The sequence below is a fragment of the Dermacentor andersoni genome, chromosome 3, assembly GCF_023375885.2.
Source record: "Dermacentor andersoni chromosome 3, qqDerAnde1_hic_scaffold, whole genome shotgun sequence".
In the NCBI taxonomy this organism is placed as follows: Eukaryota; Metazoa; Arthropoda; class Arachnida; order Ixodida; family Ixodidae; genus Dermacentor; species Dermacentor andersoni.
Genome location: NC_092816.1, coordinates 173330816 through 173353918, shown reverse-complemented (window position 1 = coordinate 173353918; position 23103 = coordinate 173330816). Strand labels below are relative to the sequence as shown.

The 23103-nt window shown below is 47.2% G+C and overlaps 1 protein-coding gene across 1 annotated transcript in view; it reads right to left on the bottom strand.

Moving 5' to 3' along the window:
* Positions 1-7098: 7098 nt before the first annotated feature.
* Positions 7099-23103, bottom strand: part of LOC126524153 (uncharacterized) — a 67569-nt gene continuing 51564 nt past the window's right edge. Inside the window, exons 11-13 of the mRNA XM_055067321.1 lie at positions 19731-19898; positions 12098-12235; positions 7099-7773 (exon numbers count right to left, since the gene is read on the bottom strand). Of these exons, the coding sequence (XP_054923296.1) occupies positions 7606-7773; positions 12098-12235; positions 19731-19898 (474 nt within the window). The 3' untranslated portion in view covers positions 7099-7605. The remainder of the gene's footprint in view (positions 7774-12097; positions 12236-19730; positions 19899-23103) is intronic.

The following is a 23103-nucleotide window of genomic DNA, read 5'->3' as shown; positions in this document are numbered from 1 at the left end:
TGGGGTAACACGAGAAAAATGCATGCACTCTGGCTGAAAATGAAGAGGCTCAATGTGTCCTCGCGAATAAAAGTCGAAGTTGAAAAAAACAAGTAAGAACGTAGTTACCTTGGCTTACTTTAGTGTATTGACATGGATGCATTGGCGTAGGTGAAAAAAAAAATTGATATTTTTTATGTGTCATGACGGCACAAATGAACCACCACAACACATCATCTCATCCTACCTCGCTGCTGGCTTTGTCAACTTGTCTGATAGTGTGTTGATTTGGCTTGTCTCGTTGTTTGGTCAGATGTAAGACTTTAGAAAATCAATGCACCTTTGACGTCCAATATTTATAGTAACATCAAACCCACAAAGTTCCGCAATTGAAAATCTAAAGCACAACTTTGGAAATGTCAATGCACCTTTCACATCAGAAGTTTATGGGAACTTTATATCCATAAATTTCGGAATTGACATCCATGCGCTGCGTAGATTCCGCGGCCTCCGCAAGATGCCGTGGCGAGTCCGTTCGCCATCAAAACGCCCTTGAAACTTTGTGCTCAGCTCCCGGTGCATGGGCGCTTGCAGCCCGAGTTCGCAAGGTTCGCGCTGAAATGTCTTTTCGAGCGTGAAAAAGACATTCTCGAGAAAATTCTGAATGATTTCCGGCACCGAAGATTGCTTGGGTGGGCGGTGCATAGACAGCACGAAAAAATTACGCGGGGGGGAGGGGGCGCTGAAGCCCCATAAGCCCTCCCCCCCCCCCCCCCCCCCCTGGCTACGCCCCTGGTTAATACCACCCCTTCATATTCGATGGCCTCAATCTTCTCACGTCTGGAGTGCTTTTTTTCTAGTCCCAGTGCTCTTTTGGTTGGCGTTTCCCCGCATGTAAGCTATACAACCAGCGCGAGACACGGGACAACAAAGTGGACGAGAAGCGTGTCTTTAAGAATGCTATGTTACAACGTACAGGTTTCTACAAAAGTGACGGTAACTGCTTAAAACATTTGATGGGTCGGCTTTTGCGCCTTTAGAAATATTTAGAGAGGTCTCCCATATATATATATATTCACAGCGCACGCACGGCGATGGACGAAAGAGGCTAGCGCTAAGGCTGAATTTCACAACACAATTTTCATTCCACGTCCACTAATCACACAGATCATTTGCGGCTTCGTTCAGGGGCACACGCGGGCTTTCGGGTTGGTGCTTGTTGTAGCGTTTGCCGCAAGAATATGGCTAGGGGCAGGCATCGAATATGCGCAATCACGAGCAATGTACACACGTCATTTCTCCAGAAGCTGACGCTGAGCACGGGTAGCGCGAGTATCTTGTTGGGCTGACACGACGACTTCGTGGCAGCCGAATACCGAATACTGCATATGCGGTGAGGGTAGCTATATGAACTTGTCGATAGGTCATCTTGAAAAGTGTTGCAGCACAGGCAGAACGAAGCGGTCATAGAAGGCCGATGAGGCAACACACAGCGCTACGTGCGCCAAGTCGCACTGAACTTCAGAAGCCGCCGTTGCGCACTCCAAAACATCCTAACACGTTTTTAAATTACCAAACGTGCATATGATTTGCTCCTTATCAAGAAACGTCAATAATATTATAATGTACACGTTTAATTCATTACAATAAAATAATTATGCAGGGTGTGCTACCAAATCTTGCAGTAAGCAACCCTGGGCGTCGCGCCAGTCGCATTGTTGAAATCGCAATCATGTGAAATGGGCCCTCTAAAAATCGCATTGCGACTCGTGCGACTGCACCGATTTTCGTTGTTCCAGTAGCAGCATATGAAACACCCTTAAGAGTCTGCAAATTTTACGCTCCTAAAAAGAAGGAAACCCAATATCCAGTTGGTTATTTGATATTTATCTTGGGTGTTTTTTTGTATGAAGGTAATACCAAAGGAAGAAATACATAATTTCCATTTAATATAAAGCGAAATTAAAATTATTTCATATGCGGACGATAGTGCCGTTTTTTGTTGTGATAAGAAGAGTATATGCAGAGCGGTAAAATGTATTGATATGTCTTGTAAACAATCTTTGATATGTCTTGTAAACAATATTATAGCGCCGTAAATTATGAAAAATGCGCGGGCATATGACATGGTTTTTGGGAAACCAGACCTGAGTGGTTTGAGGGTATGCATTGGACTTGCTCACGCGTTAGATATCTTGGTGTGCCGCTTGAACACTGCAAGAATCTGAAGGACGTTTTTGAAAGAGCAGGCCGAACGAGCTCGAGAAGAGACGAAGTGGCGTATCGACCGCGACCTGTCCATAGTTTCGCGTTCAACAATGTGTAACCTGTTCATTGAATCCAAGGCGTGGTACTTGATATACAAATGTTAGGTATGTCTCGAATGGGCTTGCAAAAAACTGCAACGATGGCAGTTTTTGTGTTGGGACCAGTGTTGGAACGCACCAGTAGAACTGATTTGTGATTTCCAGTGAAAGATGGTTGTTACGTTTAGCACTTGACCAGTTTTTTTTAAAACACACTATAAATAATTTGAATCAACAACACTCCAGTCGCCAACCGCGTTTTGGCTTCTTGGAAGGAGTGTTGGTGCTTCGAGGGCAAGTGGACTGTAGGCGTTTTTTTTTAGTCTCGACGCAGTAGGTCTCTAAGCGGCTGAAGAATTAGCGCACAGGGTGGTATGAAGCGCCTGTGAAAATTTCAGCCCCAGAAACTCGCGCGAATTTCAGAAGGACGTTGGAGAGGTGAAGCGCTCGACTGCCCGCCCCCGTGATTCCAGTGGCTCGATGCCTTGGGGTGAAATGCGATGGCCGAGAAAATCCAGGGCTTCAACTCCGAGAATGCGTTTCTGGGGCTTTGGGACCAGGCCGTGTTCATCCAGTCGCTCAAATAGAAGGCGAAGGGGCTCTTCATCTGTGCGACTTTGCAACGAGAATGTCGTCAAGGTAGACGAAAATGAACGGCAGTCCGCGTGTAACCTCGTCCACGAACCACTGAAAAGTTTGCGCCGCATTCGTCAAATCGCAAGGCATACGAACAAACTCAAATAGGCCAAATGGAGTAGTGATTGCTGTCTTCGGAGTGCCACTGGGTTCGACGGGAATTTGGTGGTGCGCGCTCACCAAGTCGATTTTGCTGTATATTTTGGTTCCTGCGAGACGGGCGCCAAAGTCATGTATGTGGAGAAGGGGATATTGATCCGGAGTAGTGACGGCATTCAGAGCAAGACCGCCAGTCGCCACCGTCTCTGGAAACTGATGGAGACAATTGCTGGATGAAGGACGAATAACACCCAGCTGAAGCATGTGTTCGAACCCACGGCGGGCGACTTCCGATCTCCCTTGGCCGCGCGGCGATAGGTGGGCCGGTGGTGGGGTGATAGGATGCGCCACCTTGTGTCTCGCAAGCAGCGCGTCGTTTCGGGCTTCGTGAGTTGCGGGTACTCGGCAAGTATCTTGTCGAACGTTGGGACCGGCAGAAACGTACGGATGCCAGATGAGGTGAGGTTGGATTGCAGGCCAAGTAAATCGAGGGATGTGACGTTATCCTTTAGGCGCCCATCACGAACACTCACATCTAAGTTGAAATGGCTGATGAAGTCTGCTCCCGGTATGGCAAAGCTGACGTCGGTGATCACCAACAGGCATCTGTGCAAGCGCCGGAGTCCGATGTCTAGCGTTATTGGCTGGAGCCCATATACGACGCGATGGCAGTGTTGTTCAGTGCGTGGGACGTGCCTGTGGACTTGCCGCGTTGGCGATCTGCGGCCGTGGCGACAGCGATAGACAGCTCGGCTTCCGCGTCGACGAGGAGGCGGGTGCCGGTGATGTGGTCAACTGCGAAGAATAGCCGGCTTACTCGAGGGCCGATGTCGCATGCCGCCGTTAGCGACTGGCCGGTGCGTTTCCCGTCCACGAAATTGGCTGAGTGCAGCGACTTTCTTGCTCGCGAAAGCGACGGTGGTGCCAGCACAACTGCCTTCGCGAGACTGTGAAGCCGAGCGGCTGCGCCGAAGTTGGTCGTGAGTGTTGCTGGCAGTCATCAGCTTCTCCAGTGCACTGGTAAGGTGGCCGACTGGTTTCTTCAGGCGCGAGAGTCGGTATCCTGGCTCTGAGATTCTCGCAGCGGCGATAGGTAGCTGTGCTGAAGAAGAGCATTCGCATATGCGGTCAACGAGTGCAGCTAGACAATCGAGACTCATCTCGTCGGAACCAGCCAGTACCATGCGTGCGGACTGTGGAATGCGTTGCGAGAACAGATCGCCCAAAATTGGAAGCTGACTCTCGTTTGCCGAGTGGTCACCCAGTAACTGACGCAACCGGTGCAAGAGTTGTGACGGTCGTTGGCCACCGAGTCTCTCGAAGAGGAGCTGTTGAAGCCTACTTTGTTGCGATGGCTCTAGGCGCTGCAGGACCGTGCGTTTCAGGTCGTCGTATGCGGTGGCCGAAGGCCTACCCCCCAGCAAGTCGTCTATGCCATCGGAGGTGTCGACGATGTCTATGGCATCGGCGAGGATTGCGCGGCGACGACGTGCAGGTACTTTGCTGTCTGTGAACTGATGCGCCAGAGCTAAAAACAGGCCTCTACATGCATCAACCAAACTCGGGAATTCTTCGGCTACAACTTGCGAAGCTGAACTTCTACGGTGATGGCAGCATATGTAATCGTGGCGTCGTCTCTCTCAGCAGGAGCAGGAGCAGCGTCATCTATGGCTAGTGTTAAAAAAACGTAAATGTCCTGGGTCACTACATGATGGGAGCTCGGTTGAACGGAGTCAGGGAATAAACGCTTTGACAGCTTAAGAACAGAGAGAACTGTATTTATTTAAAAAATTGGCAGTGGCCTAGCTCGGCTATGCCAGGATATACGTACCGAAAGCTGAGGCATATTTTGTTTAGCTTTGGTTAATCTTGATTGGAATTCCAGCTTAGTCTGGTTGTCTAGCTATGTTGCGGCGTTTAGCCAGTCGTTCGGCGCGCTGTTTGTCTGTTTCCTAGGCGATTCGTTTCCTCTTCATCTCGTTCCGATGTCGATTCCAGGCCTCCTGCTTAACAGAATTGTCGCCGGCCATACTGCCGCGTCAACTGTGGTGGCTGCGCACGAGAGCTCTCCTTTTCAATCCTCCCACATGTTATCAGGCATGCGACGCAGCTGGCGAATTGATCGGAGGCGAACGCAACGACGAGGAATGCGCTGTGATGTCATGTGCCTCCTCGGAGCACGGCCACGGCGAAATCGCAAGTTCGCGGCCAGTAAAGCTTTCGCTTTAAAATAAAAGCAGGTTTGCCGAGTGGCTGTGGTGGCGCCCCAGTCGGGCAGCTGCCTCGCTTCTAAGAAAGAGCAGAGGGCAATGACCTTTACGGTAAGGCAGGGTGTGGTAAACTGGATTTCCGGAGCGAGAGGCAATGGCCCCCCACAGCTAGGTGACGGACAGCGGCATGCTACAGCAGCATGCGGTGGGTCGCAGCTTGCGAACCACCGCATTTCTATGTCTATATATTTAGCCACCGCATATTCTATGTCATTATATTTACCACAACTGAGCTGCGAATCGCAAAAAAAAGCTAGTACTTCCTTGGCGTGGCTAAAGCATTCGTTCTCTGCCCGCTCGCGTGCTTCGAATGCGGTCGACACATGTGATCCATCAATGAGCGTCACACTGGCTGCAGCGCCAGTCTTTCCACTGGTGGCCCTCGCTGCTACGCACACAAAATAAAAGACAGGATAATGCTGCAGCTTAATTTCTTTGCTTGTTCCTGTCTCTACCTTGTCGTGCTTGTCTGTTTCTTTTTTGCGCAGTATCTTTTTTCTATGCACCATGAACCAATGAGCCCGGCAACAAGTTTTATGGATCAATCAGCTCTGACCAACGTTGCGCCGCATGCATTCTGCACATCAAGCGCATATCTCGCTGTGGTGGTGGTGCAGGCACACACCTTGCACGAACATTAGTAAATGCAACGTTAACATCGAGGGCGTGCTATGGCACGCGCTGCTATCAACTGCCAAAGGAACAGAAAGCCAAACTTGAAAGTTAGCACAGGGAGGCCATCCGCGTCTTCACCGCTCTAGCTAAACATACCCGCGTAGAACTGCACAGGTATGCCAACCTTGCAACACTTGAAATTATAAACGCTTGCAACCAGGGGCATGATGTGAGAAGAGGATGGAAAAAAGGAGAGCTAGAATTACGGCGCTACGAGAAGCAACGCTCCTAGGCAAAATGCGTCCCATCTCGCGCGCCATCATGGGTTGTTGCTAAAATGTTTATTAAAATAACCATAAGTCACCATGGGAAGACGCATGCGCATGCTAGCCGAAGCTGTTGCCCAGAGCCACCAGTAAGGAGGGCCACAGCCAGGAGAGAACAAGTAAGGCTAAGAGCGGTGCGCATCAACGGATTGTTATCCACACTTGCATGGCGCGGGACAAAACCTCAGAAGTGGCAGCGCACGCGGCAATGCTGACCCATGATGGAAACGTAAAGCAAGAAACAACTATGCTCGTTCTGTACAGATGTTGACGAGCCTTGCCGAGCTCCAACTACAGGCGATCAAGATCACGCTTAATCGACCAGAGTCGTCCATATACCCCCTGGCGAGAGAGTTATGTGTACACAGACTATACGGACGCGCTGAGAATACTATCCGGTTTACCAAGCATAGGCACGACTCCATACTCCGTCATGTATTTCCGTAAGATAGCAGAAAAAAAAACTGGGACTCTGGTTTCATTGGACTGGGTGCCGGGTCACGCTGGCAAAACAAAGGCAAGGAGGCAGCCCATGCGCTGACGAGCGAGTTGATGCATTGTCGCTCTTCTAGTGCAGTCCGAACCCTACGTGCTCCCTCCTCAGCAGAGAGATCCAGATCGTGAGCAGGCTAGAGCATTTGCAGCGCGACGCAAGAGGATACGGGAGACAATCGCACTTAACACCCGTTACCGAAAAGCATCCCGAGATGCGCGCACGCTCACAAAACCCGCAGCGGCTTTGCGCTCATTGAAAACGCGCTCGAGAAATGGCGTTCTTACGTACCAACTTGACGCAACGCATGCAATTGCAGCCATTGAGCGTGAAAGGCTCGACGTGCCTAGACGGACACCGGTCAACTATACACCACATGCTCTGGTGTTGTCCAGGACTGCAAGACGCCCATAACCGCCGTCGCAGCACTGCAAGAACTCTGTAGGAGTCAGCCTATCCGCCCGCGGCGATGGCCAGGGCTACCCTACAATCCCTGCGGGGCATCACTCTGGAGACTGGCGTGGCCGGCCGTATCTATTATGGGACGGGGAGAGACTTCGCCGCCGGGGTCGCTGACTCGTCTTCGGCGGCCGCGGCGGTGGGGTTCACTCACGTCCCTCCTCTTATACCCATCCCACCTTCCAGCGTAGGCAAGAGCGTCATCTCACTTGGAACAAAGTTTATTGATTCTTTCATTGAGCTAGTTTCTTTTTGTTTTTAGTTTGCTTTTATTGTCCCTTTGGGATTTGGTGCTTCCAATATATGGGCTAATTGTATTACGTACAATGAACACCGTATTTGAATACGTCATTGGCTACATCAATCGCTACGCGTCGTCTCTGCGTGAAGAAGCGTCGCATGTCGCGGGCCGCGGGGCGAATCTAGACGCCGTGCTCGTCGTCAGCGCCAGCGAGCAGGTCACTGGCGTTGAGTCCGTAGCCGGCCACCTCGACCGGTATCGTCCAGCCGAGCAGCAGGCTGCCCAACGTGTTGGCTCCGAGCACGAGCGCCAGCATGGCCGACACCTTCGTCAGGATACCTGGCAGTACCTGCGGCCGGTGTGGCGTTGAGCCATGTGAACAGGATCACTTAGGTGCGTCTTAAATGTGTGCCCATTTTTCACCGACAAGGAGGTGCGGTGGACTAGTTGTGCCTACTCAAAAAAACACGCGAGAAAGTCCAAGCCAAGGCAGCAACAATACAGTAACATTTTTCGTTGCTAAGGCAACAGGTTCTCAAACTCCTAAACTGCGAACCAAACAAATAAAAGAAAAAGAACAGTGGTGCACATGCTACACAATCGAAAAGAACACGACGGGACAAAGATGGGATTCGCAACTGATATTTTATTACGAAAAATGGACATACGGTGTTTTTAAATTATAATTGTAGTCCTTGAGCTAGATTATTCATAAAAGCGGAAATTACTTGCACGAGAAACAAAGACACATTCATCTAACGAAACAAAAATCACTAGTTAAGTTAATGATTAGTTACTTTACGGCACATTTTGCAATTTACAATTGTGGCCGGGGAGCTTGCAAGGCGCATCCACTTGGAATGAATTTCCAGAATGGCACCTGTTTGGAGATATCCGCCATCAAACTTGCGGCAAAAATGCACTATTGTTCCGATGAATTTTACAGCAAAGCTGTATATGGCTGCGGTTCCATGTATTTTTCGTCTGCGTCAACAAAAACCATCATCAAGGGGTCATACTCCCCGTAAGCACTCGTACCCACGTCAGCAAGGAAAAAAATGCAATGGCTCATAGCCCTGTAAGGCAGAGGCTACAAGCACTCAGCACAGTGAAACGAACAGTGCTTACATTCTTTCTCATCACGCATACAACATAGAGAACAGCATGTCGAAAACTGTCGTCATTTAATTAATGGCTTATAAGCAATGGCTCGTAGCCCCGTAAAGTTAATGGCTACAAGATATGTATGTACATTTGTCCTCTTTACTCGCAAGATGAGAATGCCAGCGACTGTGGCGACGGATGTCTGTATCGCACAAACGAAAGACGGAATTGTGATATACACTCGTGTATATATCTCCACTCGAGCGATATCGAGAAGTTCATGCCCAGGAACTTTGCATGGGTTAGCCGTGATGACACTTCCCCTTTGATCATCGTTGCAGACTTCAATGTGGACATTTCAAAAGCAGACAAGAAATGGTTCGCTCAGTTTGTGGTAGAAAAGTTTGGTTTGGTGTGCCAGATCAATCCAAGTCTCTCAACTACACAACAACGGTTGTGTATAGATTTAACTTTGAGCACAGTTCTGTCTAACATTGTAACCGAACCAATCAGTGTATACCGCAGTAATCACAAAGCTATCGGCACTGCCATTACCAAATGATGAAAATAAATACATTTACCCTTGTCTAACCCCGTGTGATGTGCTACAGCTTCGCTGGTCATCCACCTTTACAGAGTGGAATAGCTCAATTTTTTGTATATTTCCTTAAACTTGAATAAAAGTGTCATACTTACTACTGCGCTCGTTACGACGCCTTTACTCTTACACGTGTATCTAGCAGCAGTGGTTCGAAAGAATCGTATTTTTTTTTAATAAAGCGCTCTTTTATGCTTTGAAGCACGAAAGTAACTGTAACGGCTACGTATTGCGTCTCACACTTTGGGAAATACAGGGAAAACACTGAGAAAACTGGAGATGGAAATTCAAGACGTTGGGCAAAACGAGAACAAGGTAAAAGCGAGAGCCAACGTTTCGACAAGTGGACTTGCTGCCCTTTTCAAGTCCACTTGTCAAACCGTTGGCTCTCGTTTTTACCTTGTTCTCGTTTTTCTTGTCACTTTGGGAAATAATATCTCAAAAGTGGTGTCATTTCTTAAATTAATTTCAAATGAATACGCCTTGCAAGCTAACCGGATATAATTGGTAAACTGTAATATGTGGCGTAAAAGAATTAGGAGACTAGGAAAAGTTTGTAACTTGGTTGACTATGCATTTCGATTTCTCGTGCTAGTAATGTCTGCCTCTACGAATAATCCAGCTCGAGCACGACAATTACGCCATCCCGCTATAAGCGATTTTGAAAATTTCCATAAAACTCCGCACATAGCTCCATCAAAGGGATAACATTAAGACCGAGAATGTCGAGCACAAGACCAAGAAAATACCTAAAGATTATGCAGATTGAACGCACGTGTTACAGTTTATGTGAAGCGGTTAATGAAATGCTATAACTGCGCCCTGCATCATTGGCAAAAATGAAACTATAGCGCATGCGCATGCGCTCTCGTGCTACGCAGTGTGTCAACTCTTAATGACGCCGTGTTTCTTCATTCGTTATTTATTCCAAGTGTTCCGGCCGCTTCATGCTGGATACCCCGTTGTGGGTACAGGCCACATAGCCTGGAAACTATCGTCATGTTGAACCCGCTATGATCATCTCAAACAGTTGGTTGGTGCTGGCACGAGCGAAAAATTGCTTGCCGAATTGGCCATATATAGAAACGGGTGGCTGTGCTGGAGGACGGATGTTCGAATACCGCTGGCGGCCGCGCTTCTTTCTTTTAAAGAGTGAGGAGGAATTTACTCGGCAAGAAGCCGACCAGCGACCGACCTACGGACCCCAGGTGAAACCACGGGGTGGTAGGCAAAGAAAGCTTCGTAAAAAAAAACAACAAATTAATTACGATTACTCTCCGAACAAGCCAGATAGACAAGAAATGCCTAACGAAATAGAAGGAAAAAAATGTAGACGACGCTTTCTCTCGTCGTGTTCTTTTCCTTTGTTCACTGTCTTCTTTTTTTAAGGAAGCACCAAGTGGCCCATGCTCTGTAGGACCGATAAAATTCAGTGCGCCTTGCCGCAGTGCCGCGGCCTGCCGGAGAAGTCCGCTATTGTATTTTGTCGCGTGCGATCACGAGCGAATGTGCCGATCAGCATAGCATAAGGGTGTGTGAATTGCTACTGTCGAAACACTCAAGCGATCCGTCCGTTTTCAGTACGCAGTGTTCATGCATCGGCGCGTGCGCGTGTTCCCAGACTGCGTGCCTATTCCCTATATGATTCGCAACCTTTCGAGCGCCGCTTTACAAACGTTTGCGCGCAGCTTTGGGAGTGCTCGAACGTGACGATTGCGTATCACTTGCTTAAAATTGCAAATAAATTCTGGGATTTTTATGTACCAAAACCACAGTATCATTATAAGGCACGCTGTACAGGGTGATTCCGGATTAATTTCGAACCAACGGTCACCTAACGGCCACTTAAATCTAAGCAGCACTAGCGTTCTTGCATTTGGCCTCGATCGAAGTGCGCCGCGAATCGAGCCCGCAATCTCGTGCTTAGAGCGCAAGGCCACAGCCGCTAAACCACCACGGCGGGTTCCTTTGTTTAGTGCTCGACAAAAGGAAGCACCTCATATTGCCGGCTGCCTCCACTTCAGCGAGTTACGCACACCGAGACCGTCCGACGGAGAGCTGAAGTAAGGCAAGGAGGGAATAGTGCGAAGGGTCTTGCCAGAAATTATTCAGATACTCCGCTGGAGTTGTCTAAGTATGAATAAGCATTGTGCCACTTGCTCATCTCCAACGCATACGACGCGCCGTATGTTGTGTACCGCGATTGACGAAGTAGTAGACGGTTCATTAAATGATTGGCTTTATTGGCATTGTTATCTGCTTTGGCTCTTGATCCAACCAGCATTAACCCACATCAACCGTTGTGGTCGTTATCAACCTTATCGGAACCGATCCTATCCTTAACGACCATTATCAGTCGTTGTCAACCTTATGGGACTCGATCCGGCCCCTTTTAGCCATTATGGTTCGTTACGAACGTCACTGGAATAGATGTGACCTTTATCAAGCCTTATCGATCGGTCTCAACCTTATCGTTCTGGATGCGACCCTTATTAACCACAATCGTTCGTTATCCGAATTGATCTGAACATTATAAGCCCTTATCGCTATTTAGCCCCTTTATTTATCCGCGTCAAACCAATTTCAACCGCAATCAGACCCATATAACCCCTCATCACTCCTTATAATCCTTATCAACTCTATGAATGCTTATCTGTTCAGATATATTCGCCTTCTGCAAGCGTGGGTGTTTAGCCCAGTGGGTAAGATACACGGCTTCTGAGCGTGGAGTTTCTTCATGTTTTCTTCATTCTGTTTTCTTTCATGGAACGCACGGTGTTCCGTGTCACGGACGGACGGACCAATAGACCGACGGACAGATTTCCTGGGCGGGTCGCCTAAGAATGCTTACGCATTAAAAGGTTGGCAGTTTCGGCCGAAGGTGAAGCATCGAAAGCAAGCTTCATTTTGCAACAGCGCTCAAAGACGCGTCGCAAAGACAGAGAAGGCAGTGGGACAAGCGCGTCCGTACCGTGACGTCAGGTTTCAGGTTAGCCAGGTCGTGCACGACGGCCATGGTGACGGACGCCGTCGGCAGGATGGCCCCGATGGACGAGGCGGCAGTCAGCGGCACCGCCAGGTAGGGCCACGAGCACTTGCGCTGCTGCGCCTGCGGCACCGGAGCGCGTACAACTTTGTTTTTTTTTTTCGCGAGGACTCGACACCACACAGAACGAGGTAGAGCGGAATGACATGTGGCAACGCTTATATAATCGCATAATTAAACTACACGATATAAATATTTCTTTATTCAGGAGGATAACGAAACGCACACTTATTGTTATACAATGAAGGCGCGGAGTGATGGTTAACCACTCTTACTGTAGAGAATGTACAATCAGAACACTGCTGTGTGTTGGACGTGTTTGTATCCGAACTTGGACGACATTTTAGCGCCAGTAGACAAGGAAAGAAAAGAAACGTAGGAAACACGATTAGGTAATTTCAAATGTTTGTTCTCGGGAGAAATTTGCACATTTATGCACCATGCACTATCGCGCCAATCCTGATAAAGGATGTCATACACTGCTCCTTCCTAAAAGGCCGTCTTTTTAATGAGCAGGTCGACAGAGGCAGTGCTAACACGCTATCTGTTATATCGCGCGCGTCGTAGCATCTGCCTTTCGTCCTTGCCTTCTGGCTCTAGAATGTTATCCACAAAATACCATGTTCTTTTACAGGCAAGTATACTCGCTACTATAACGCACGTTACACCTCATAAGCGTTTTTCTTATCCCTACCGATGACGAGTTGGTAGAAAGCGAATCGGCTGTTAGTCTAATTGAAATTTCTTATGAGCCTCTCGACAACTTTTTTGTATCAGATAAACCGTTCCTCGTGTTCTTGCGTGTATGAAGCGGGAATCTTTGTCGTGTGCTTGAGCACGTTAAATACTTACAATGGTTAGCTCCGTTGAACGTCTATTACAATGGCAGGATAAGCGCAACAGTTCGGAGTAGGCGTTTTGACGGCTTAAAATCGGTCAAAGGTGGTCGGTTGCTAAAACCAGATGTAACGAAAACTTATACTATTAGCGCTAACATTTTTGCAACCGTACTACCCAAGCACCCTGTATAATTTGGTACCGTTGTGTGTACGACAGAAGCCATTACTCTCTCATTCCTGTGTCGCGTGTACAGATGGCGCCGTCGTCACACCACGCATGACGCAATCGGAGTTAAATTTAGCCTCGTGCGCGGCGTTCAGGGAGGCATGGCTCGGCAGCATGTCGGTCGATCAGAACGGGAGTGGTCGCGTTTGAGAGAGCTTACCGTGTCGTTGTAGGCATAACTTATCAAACTCGAGCTGGTGCTCATCAGAAATTATAAAGGCCTAGAAGAGTGCAATATGTTGCCAAAATTTCGGACTTGTTCGATTACGGCCCCTCCGCATTCCACACGTACGGTGCATGAATGGCGTGAAGAGATTCGGGCAGCCAGACAGAAGGATGTACAACCCTCCTGGCCACGTCCGGACATGTCCGTCTCCACAGCGATCTCAAGGACAGGGGATTGAGGCAAGCGCAGGAGCCCCAGCCATCTACGAGTGCGACGGGCTCTAGCGGTGCAGGGCAGTCCCGGGTGCCATCACTGTGTGCGCGTGTGGAGGGGGACGGCGCGTAGTAGGTAATTTTATTACGCTACTGCCCAAGCAGCCTCTGCATAACAAACGGCCCACTACGAATAGGGAGTGAGCAGGATCGCAAAATTAAACCAAAGACCTTCACTAGTTGTAACATAAGTTGGGAATGTAAGCTTTCCGTAACCGTTAGTGAGGCGCGGCGTAAGCGCCCCTGCGCGAAATACCGCCTTTTTCGTCAGCTTTATTTTGCGGAAAGAAAAACTGCTGAAGCTTGAAAAAGCGTGTCCAACTTTCTAGAACGTGCTGGCACTCGCCAGACAAAGGAGCGCGAGGGGTGGTTGGTGACGTGCCCTAGAACCTTCTTTTTTTTTGCAGTCTCTAACACGCAATGCACCAATGCTATTAAATATACTTGAAAACAAAAAGTTTGAATAGACGTATTGTGGTTTCACCTGGGGCACTGCGCAATATGTTCGTTTTTAATTAATTTTATTGGGGTATTGTATTATATGCGTGTATATTATCGTGTTATTGTATGCAATTATTGTGGTGTATATTGCAATAGGGTCATTCCACGCCAAATCAACCAGCGTTTTTTCGACCATCACAGATATAGCTGGAAAAATTTCCACGTGTTCGTTAGAGTTCAAAACACATCCTCCATGTTTATTTTTCCTTGCAAAAATTTTGTAGAATTTTGACGACCTTTTGTTTTTCCGGCCAAGCTGAGCTAGACGGCATCAATCAACATTTTTTCTCAAAGACACACTGTATGATCCACTCCTTCAAATGGCGTTTGTGGCAACCCAAAGATGCGATGTGACTGCAAAAATTGCAAATGTTATAAATATTCGAATACTTCGATTGGTTCTGGCCCTAGCAAAAGCGTGTAAAATTGCACAGTTTGAGTTTTTTTCTCGGAACGTAGAAAAACCTGGAAGTCAAACATAGAATATATGCCGGTAGCCCAGTTAACATATTACAGCTTAAAAATATTTAAAGTATCGGAGGCTTAGCCGTTCGCATGAGAAAAAATTTTAAAGTTCCATTTTTTTGCAAGAAGCTCCATATTCAAGGTAAAAAAAGGGGCTTTGGTGGTCGGTCTAAAAATATATGCATTACATCATTAGATAGCCCTACGTGTCTACTATGCATGTGGGAAGTTATAAAAAGGTATTATTTTTTAAACGCAAGAAATGATTTTTTGAATTTTCGTGTCAGCAACGGCTTTTTTCCGACGCGAGTCAATATAGGTAGAGCACTGATACCGGTGCTCCGCGGCCCAGGCTTGCTGGCCTGGGATCCAGACGACAAAGCTAGCATCGTCTGCAACGCAGACGAAAGGCAGACGGTGTGATCATCTGCATTTCATTGCGAAGAGACGCACGCTTCAGTGCAATGCGGCTTGTGCTTGGTGTGTGCTAGGTAAAGCATCCTCCAATTGCACATGGAACTTCACGACCCCTTAATTTCCCCAGAGAATCCTGCAAATTTGCAAGGTATGTTTCATACATTCATAAATTGAAATACTTACAGATAAGTATAAATTAAACGCACAAAGAGCACTCGCATCATTCACGCAACACATTATAAATAAAATCTAGCCCTCAAATCGGTGAATTTATTTTCTATTTTCAGATGAACACCTTTTGCCCTGCTCACTGGGACCCAAAGACTGTCATAAGACGACACAAGTGAAAAAGACCTGCCTGACTAGAACTGACAGCCTAGATGAACGTGAACTTAGTCTTCTGGTATTGCGTGCGAAAAGCGACAAGGACAGTTTAGAAACAGTATGTGCACACCATTATTACGTCTATATTAAGAAGTTCACGACACTATGTGCGTTAAAGATGTGCTCGGACCCTTTCTCCGACCATGGGTCAAACCGTCGGGGTACGTGGGTCATATCTCTGGGCCTCGCTACAGCAGTGTCTCTCTTGGGGCTGGTTCCTGGTGAAAGACTCTGTCCACAATGTAAAGTCAGGTGTTTCCAAATTCGGGCGAAGTTAGACGCAGCCAATAAGTGCTTGGCAGATTGTGAAACAATATGCGAGTCTACATTTGAAGGGAATGCATCCACCTCAACAAGCTGTGCTGCATCACGAGATGGCACTGGAAGGACCTCGAGCAGAAAACGGAAGCGCCATGAGGAAGAAGCGGATGTTGCAGGCGGCACCTTGCCCAATGATGATAGTAAAGATGCTCAAGTGCAAAGCGTAGCCTATGAAATGGCACCAACCACTGCACTTGCGGAAGACTATAAAAAGCTTCTTGAAGACGTGAGAGATCGATTCGTACGAGAAAGAATACTGTCGAAAAAAATTTCTCTTCTGGCATTGGCGCCTCGTTCATGGTCCCGAAAAAAAGTTGCTGAGTACTTTGGTGCACCCGAAAGTCAAGTTCGCATTGCTATGAAAATTAGGCAACAGGGAGAAATTTTGGGCTCTCCTACATCAAAGTTAAGTAGACCGCTAGACGACAGAACAATAAGGAGCATAATAAAGTTCTATGAGGATGAACATACATCCGTCTGTCTTCCAGGCAAGAAAGACGTCGTCCGAGGCAAGCAAAAAAGATTGCTGCTAATGAATCTTAAGGAAGCGCACGAGGAATGGAAGAAAAGTCACACAGAGCTGAAGTGCGGCTTTTCTAAGTTCGCCTACCTGAGGCCACGCCACTGTTTACTTGCCGGTGCTCCGGGAACGCACTCCGTTTGTGTTTGCATTTACCACCAAAATGTAAAATTGATGCTGCAGTCCTTGGGCATTTTATAAACAATCGATTCGCTCCTTCAGATGACTGTGTGTGAGATAACGAATGAATGCTGTATGACCGGTATATGCAGCAATTGCCCAGGAGATTCGTCGCTCAAATCGCTGATATTGAGCTCTCCTGCACTGAACCGGGATTTGGCAGCAAGTATTTCTGTCCGTCAGTGGGCTAGCGGAGTGCGGTGCCGATTGGAAACAATGTTGTTTACCCATAATGACTTCGTAGACCGTCTCCTTGAGATGATAAGCGACTTAAAATCGCATCACTTTGTCAGCAAGCACCAAGCTCGGCACCTACGCCATTTGAAGACCGCTATCACGCCTGCAGAAGCCATAGTTATAATGGATTTCTCTGAAAACTACAGCTTTCTCATTCAGAGCGCCCCACAGTCAATATACTGGGACAACTCTCAAGCAACAGTACACCCGATTGTAGTCTACTCTCGCTCGACGGACTCTTCTGATGAACCACATGTGCAATCGTACGTAGTGATATCCGACTGCCTCGACCATACGACTGCCGCTGTTTCGGCATTTCAGCAGGTGCTGATGGAACAACTTAAAGTAGACATGCCGCTGGTAGAACATGTGCACTACTTTTCGGATGGGGCTGCTTCCCAGTATAAGAACAGAAAGAATTTTGTAAACCTGTGCTACCACAAGGAAGATTTTTGTTTGGATGCTACATGGCATTTTTTTGCTACATCACACGGAAAAAGTGCCTGTGATGGGGTGGGTGGCACCCTCAAACGGTTGGCTGCCAAGGCAAGCCTACAAAGGCCTTTCTCAAGGCAGATTTTGACACCGTTTGAGCTGTACAAGTGGGCACGTGAAAGCCTTTTACATATAAAACCAATTTGGGTGCCGGAGAGTGCAATATCTAAGCGGGAGGTCGAACTGTCGTCCAGGTTTGCGAATGCTATGCGCATTAACGGAACCAGGTCTTTACATTATTTTCTGCCGACGTCACTTTCTCAACTAAAAGTTGCATTCACGTCTTCGTCGAAGACAAGAACTGTTAAAGCTGTTCGACAGCCGGCACCTGCTCGGTTATAAAAGTGATACGGGCTATGTTCAGGCTAATGTATTCAAACGCGGTTGACATAAAATTTTCGTAGCCATGGAAAAAAAAGTCAGGAATACGGTGTTGGAAATCGCCTGTCTTGGTTTGCATACAATAAAAAAGCCACAAGCCCCTTCCTGAATAGTTCCTTGGGCTCACTTTGTTGCCAATATGTCTTTGCAGGACGGCTACGCTTCATATATGTACGCTGTCTAGGTGATCCACATACTGATAATTAAAAAAAATAATTTCTTGCGTTTAAAAAATAATACCTTTTTATAACTTCCCACATGCATAGTAGACACGTAGGGCTATCTAATGATGTAATGCATATATTTTTAGGCCGACCACCAAGGCCCCTTTTTCTACCTTGAATATGGAGCTTCTTGCAAAAAAATGGAAATTTAAATTTTTTTTTCATGCGAACGGCTAAGCCTCCGATACTTTAAATATTTTTGAGCTGTAATATGTTAACTGGGCTACCGGCATATATTCTATGTTTGACTGCCAGGTTTTTCTACGTTCCGAGAAAAAAACTGAAACTGTGCAATTTTACACGCTTTTGCTAGGGCCAGAACCAATCGAAGTATTCGAATATTTATAACATTTGCAATTTTTGCAGTCACATCGCATCTTTGGGTTGCCACAAACGCAATTTGAAGGAGTGGATCACACAGTGTGTCTTTGAGAAAAAATGTTGATTGATGCCGTCTAGCTCAGCTTGGCCGGAAAAACAAAAGGTCGTCAAAATTCTAGAAAATTTTTGCAAGGAAAAATAAACATGGAGGATGTGTTTTGAACTCTAACGAGCATGTGGAAATTTTTCCAGCTATATGTGTTATGGTCGAAAAAACGCTGGTTGATTTGGCGTGGAATGACCCAATACTGATGAAGAAATTGCGGTCACTGACCAAGTCAAGGTGGAAATAACGCAAAGACGTTTCGGGACCCGTACGGGTTCCTTGATCACACTAAAAGCGGGCAAGAGCCGCAAGTTGTTTTTATGCCAAAATTTGACGTAGAGAACGGGTGTAGTTGGCAGGCAGATTTCCATCAGTCCTAATACTGTTGTCCGTAGTTTGAATAAATAAAGATTATAACGAGAGTCGTGTCATCAGATTCTTTTCCTGAGCTATTACAGCAGCGTTTTCCCAATCGATGCGGTGACTGCGATTATCGGCGTGTTCGGCAAGGGCGTTCGAGGCTATTTTCTTGTTGGAGACGTCCCTTTGGCGCTCTTTTAATCTGCTCGTGAATTTTCCGGTTTCGACGATGTAACTGCAGCTCAGTCTGCGCATGGTACCTCGTAGATGACACCGGGATAATTCTTGCTTTCAAGCCAATCCTTTACGTTAACAAGCTGATTTCTCAGCTTGTTGGATGGCATGTGAGCTATTCTAAGATCGTATGTTGAGAATACGCGGCTAAGAGCTTCGCTGACGCCAGGCACATATGGGACGCCAGCGTGTTTCGTGAACGAATTGCCTTGAGACGGCTTGGGATGGAGGACACGAGCTTCCATTTCGTTAATAAACTTCGTGTCGCACCCGTTCCTGGATAATTCCTGACGAATTGTCTTCAGTTCGTTCTGCATTTCGTCGTCACTTGAGCAGATGTGTGTGGCCCGCGTCCCGAGAGATGAGACGACGGATTGCTTGTGGGAAGCCGGGTGACATGAATTGAAGTTTAAGTACCGGCCGGTATGAGTCGAATTCCTATGCACGGCAAATGAGAGTCTCGTTCCACTTCGCCGCACGAGGATGTCAAGGAAGGGGCGGCTGTTGTGACACTCGTATTATGTAGTAAATTGTATGGCTGCTTCTGCTGAGTTCAGAAGACGCAGGAGGCGTGAAGCGTCCTGCCTTTGCACAATGCAGAAGCAGTCGTCTACGGATGAAAACTTTTGGCGCGGTGAATACACCTCAAGCCAGTGCCTTTCAGTAGGTGCTGAGAGTGCGCAAATATAGGTGTTTATTTGGATCACCGAGGAATATTAGTGAAGCACAGTGACTTCAGCCAAGAGGCGCACCTGCTCTACACTCGCGGTTCGTTTCGAGGAGGTTCGAGCACCGAGTCGAAGCGCGGTTGTGACCACAGGGTATTTATATGTTCTGCAACACGTGACGCAGTAATCTTTCGTATATATATATATACGATGGCGTACAAGTGGCGTGCTGTACACTCACCAAAATGGCCGCGGCGGGCAGCAGCAGAGCCACGGTTTGGTGCGCGCCCAGGAACTCCGTGAGCAGGCTGGAGACACTGGTGAGCGCCAGCTGGATCACGACGGGCCTCTGGCCACCGAGGGAGTGGGCCAGCCGGACAGACGCCTTGCTGGCAGCTGGGGCGAAGCTCTGCGGGGGTTTATGACCAGGCGGATCAGGCCAGGGTATGCATTTGTGCGGATGAGCGGATTTGTGCGGGTCAGGTGAAGCCTGTAGACAGATAAACGGTGGTCTATTGGAGTAATAGGAAGGCTGACAACGGCAGCTAGGAAACTTAGTCGACGGCGCCTGGAAGGTTATAGATTTTTGCTGAAAAAAATTGGAAAATGTGGGGACATAGCCTGGGTTCGGTTAATGTAGAAGAAGCGTAATTTGAAGTGATTAATTTGTCGAAGGGCTCTCTTCCTCACCAATATCGTGGACGAGTTAGATGGTTAACATCACAAAAAACAGACATATCTCAAAGGGGACGGTTGGCAAAAGGAATCCGAGAGCTAGGGTGATGACACCTGATTCCTTTTTCGTCCAGTGTTCCTTTCAAGCTGTTTATTTTCTGCATTCATAATTAGGCTCGTGTATAGCAATCGAAATGGTCTGATTTTGCGTTTGACGTAGTCTGTGGTCGATTATTTGTATATGAACGTCATTTTTAATTGCGGTGGCCAGAGTGTGCCAGAACAACAAGCCTCTATTAACATACGCCAAGATGGTCGCCCTGTCGGGTTCAAAGGGCTCAATATACCGAAATACCTCTTAGCTAAAGTAAAAAAAAAATGAAGAAAACAGCTGACCTAGAAAACCGAAGCCGTAGACAAGATGTCGTCTTCTACGGTGTTGAGGGCATTGCCAAGTTTGAAATAGAGGACAAATCAGAGCATCTCTTTAAAGATATTTTTGTAAAACTAATCGGTTTATCGAATTGAAATAGACTGAAAGGGCACACCGCGTGGGAAGCTACAACCGTAGGGTAAAACAACCAATAATTGGAAATTTTCATCATTCAAGGATAAACAAATGATCCTATTGAACACCAAGTCAAAGATGTTCCTGCACTGTCGACCAAGACTAATCGGCCGAAATGCGCGCCGTCAGAAAACAAGTATGGGGATACGCTAAAGTTGAGAAGGGGGAAGAAAATAATAAAGTAAGGCTAAGCTTTAATAGGCTGCTCATAAGCGGGAGGGGGGGGGGGGGGCTTTTCGTTGGGATACGGAAAAAGAAGAGGTTGTCCCACTCTCGAAGCCATGTTCCACAGATAAATGTGCAAGACAGGAAGACAAGGATCCAATTGTCCTATTAGCTAACTGCAGAAGCATAGTGAATAAAGTGGATGAAGTTATCCGTCTAATTGAATCTCTGAAAGAAGATATCGTATTGGGCACCGAGTGCTGGCTCAACCCATTAATTGCTGTTTGTTAAGTACTTATGCGAGACTATGCAATCTACCGCAAGGATCGGTACCGCCTTGGCGGAGGCGTTATTCTGCTTTGTCATTCGACGCTACAATTTTGTGCACTGGATATGGATCACGGCGCTATTGTGGGGCAAAATTATTTCATGTCAACTAATAACTCCGCGTTCGTTGGTGTGGTTTACCGACGCCGAACTCACATTCGGGCGTGTTACGGGATCTGTATGAAGCTTTTTCTGAAGCTTCTGGCGTAGCCATCTGACTAGGTGGGGATTTCAATCTGCCAAACCTGTGCCGGTGTGATTAATGTCATGCAATTGGCACTTGTAGCACCGCAAATACCTAATTGAGAAAAATTCACCGACGATTACGATTGCCCCTAATGCGAAATTTGAGCGCAGCACTATACGTGTTTTCATTTAGAGATATATTGGCTAGCGCGCACAATTTGTCTCGTGTGGCACGTTGCAAAGGGAAGGAAGTGTGGCGCGACAGCCTCGCTAATCGGAAGATCACGAGGTAGCGCGTGGGTGACGCGAGGGCGCGATTCACAGCAGCCGCCGCAGAAAAATCTACCCTCATGCAGAGCATTGTTTCCATGTATGGTATCGGTAGCGTCATCGGTGAACAGACGACGGCGCGCTACTTTGGCGCCATTTCGTAGCCATCGTCGCCGCAGAGCCCAGTTTGCCCCGTACCACGCTTTTCTTCTCACGCTTTGGCCATACCCTCCTCTTCCGATCTCCGCCTCATGGTTCCGCTGCCCCCTCCTTCGACGTTTTCCTCCTCGCGCTCTCTTCGCTATCGCCGTCTATCGTCCCCCGATGCGCTCTGCGTTCGCTCTTGCTTCCTTCGCTGTGCTCGTTCGCTAGATTACGCCGACTCTCGCCGCAGGAAAAGGCGCCTAAGAGCTGCGCTCTGAAGGGTTGTAGACAGATTTGGCCTATTGCAATACGTGGACGAGCCAACACGCGGAAATATTATTTTAGATTCGCTCTTTTCTAGTTCACCTCACTTAGTAAGCTCTACCACAATCATACCAAGAACCACTCATCTGTAGTTGCTACAGTTGAAACAAAATTTCAGCTATCGATATCTGATGAGAAAAGAAGAGTGTTCTTCTAAATAAGAGAAACTATCAAAGCATAACCGAGAAACTTGACTACCTGCCAGTTTTTTAACGACTAGCTGAGGAGAACGGCTTACCAGTGTTGTAGGGTTAACCTTCAAATGCAAAGTGGATGAACTTACACACATGTACAACCGAACGTACAATCTCCCAACATAAAAAGCGTAAAAAGCCTTGGCTAAGGACGTACACCTTAAGATTATCTAAAAAAGGAAAAGTGCTTTCACAGTATAAGAGAACAAAGAGGGACGTTCACTTTGAGAAAATGGTGCAGTCGACGCGGGAATATAAGATGAACAATAAGATCGCAAAAGAAAACTAAAACCTGAATCATAGATTGAACCCTAATAAGCATGAATGTTGCTTTTTCCTTCACATAAACTTGAGGGAATGTTGATTCAACATGTTTTCTGTGATGTCTCAATAGTTATTGAGCGCACACAAGATCTGGCCAACGATATAGTTTTCCCGTGAGCCGTTCTGGAACGGAGAGCATAAGCGTGACAAAGCAAAATTCCAATTGTGATTCACCGTCTCTGGGACGAAGCAAATTAAGGTTAAGCCTGTTTTTCCAGATAGTCAAGAATAAAGCTCTAATTATTAAAGAAATATATATAAAAGAACCATCTTACATTATCGAAACGAAATGATCATGTTCTAAAAATACCACACCGGCCTGGGATGCACCTGTTCTCCGACTCCTTTTTTCCGATCACCATCGCACATTGGAACAAACTGCCTAAAGTACGGGTGTGATGCGAACGTGTTAAAAAAATTAAACTAGATAATGGGTT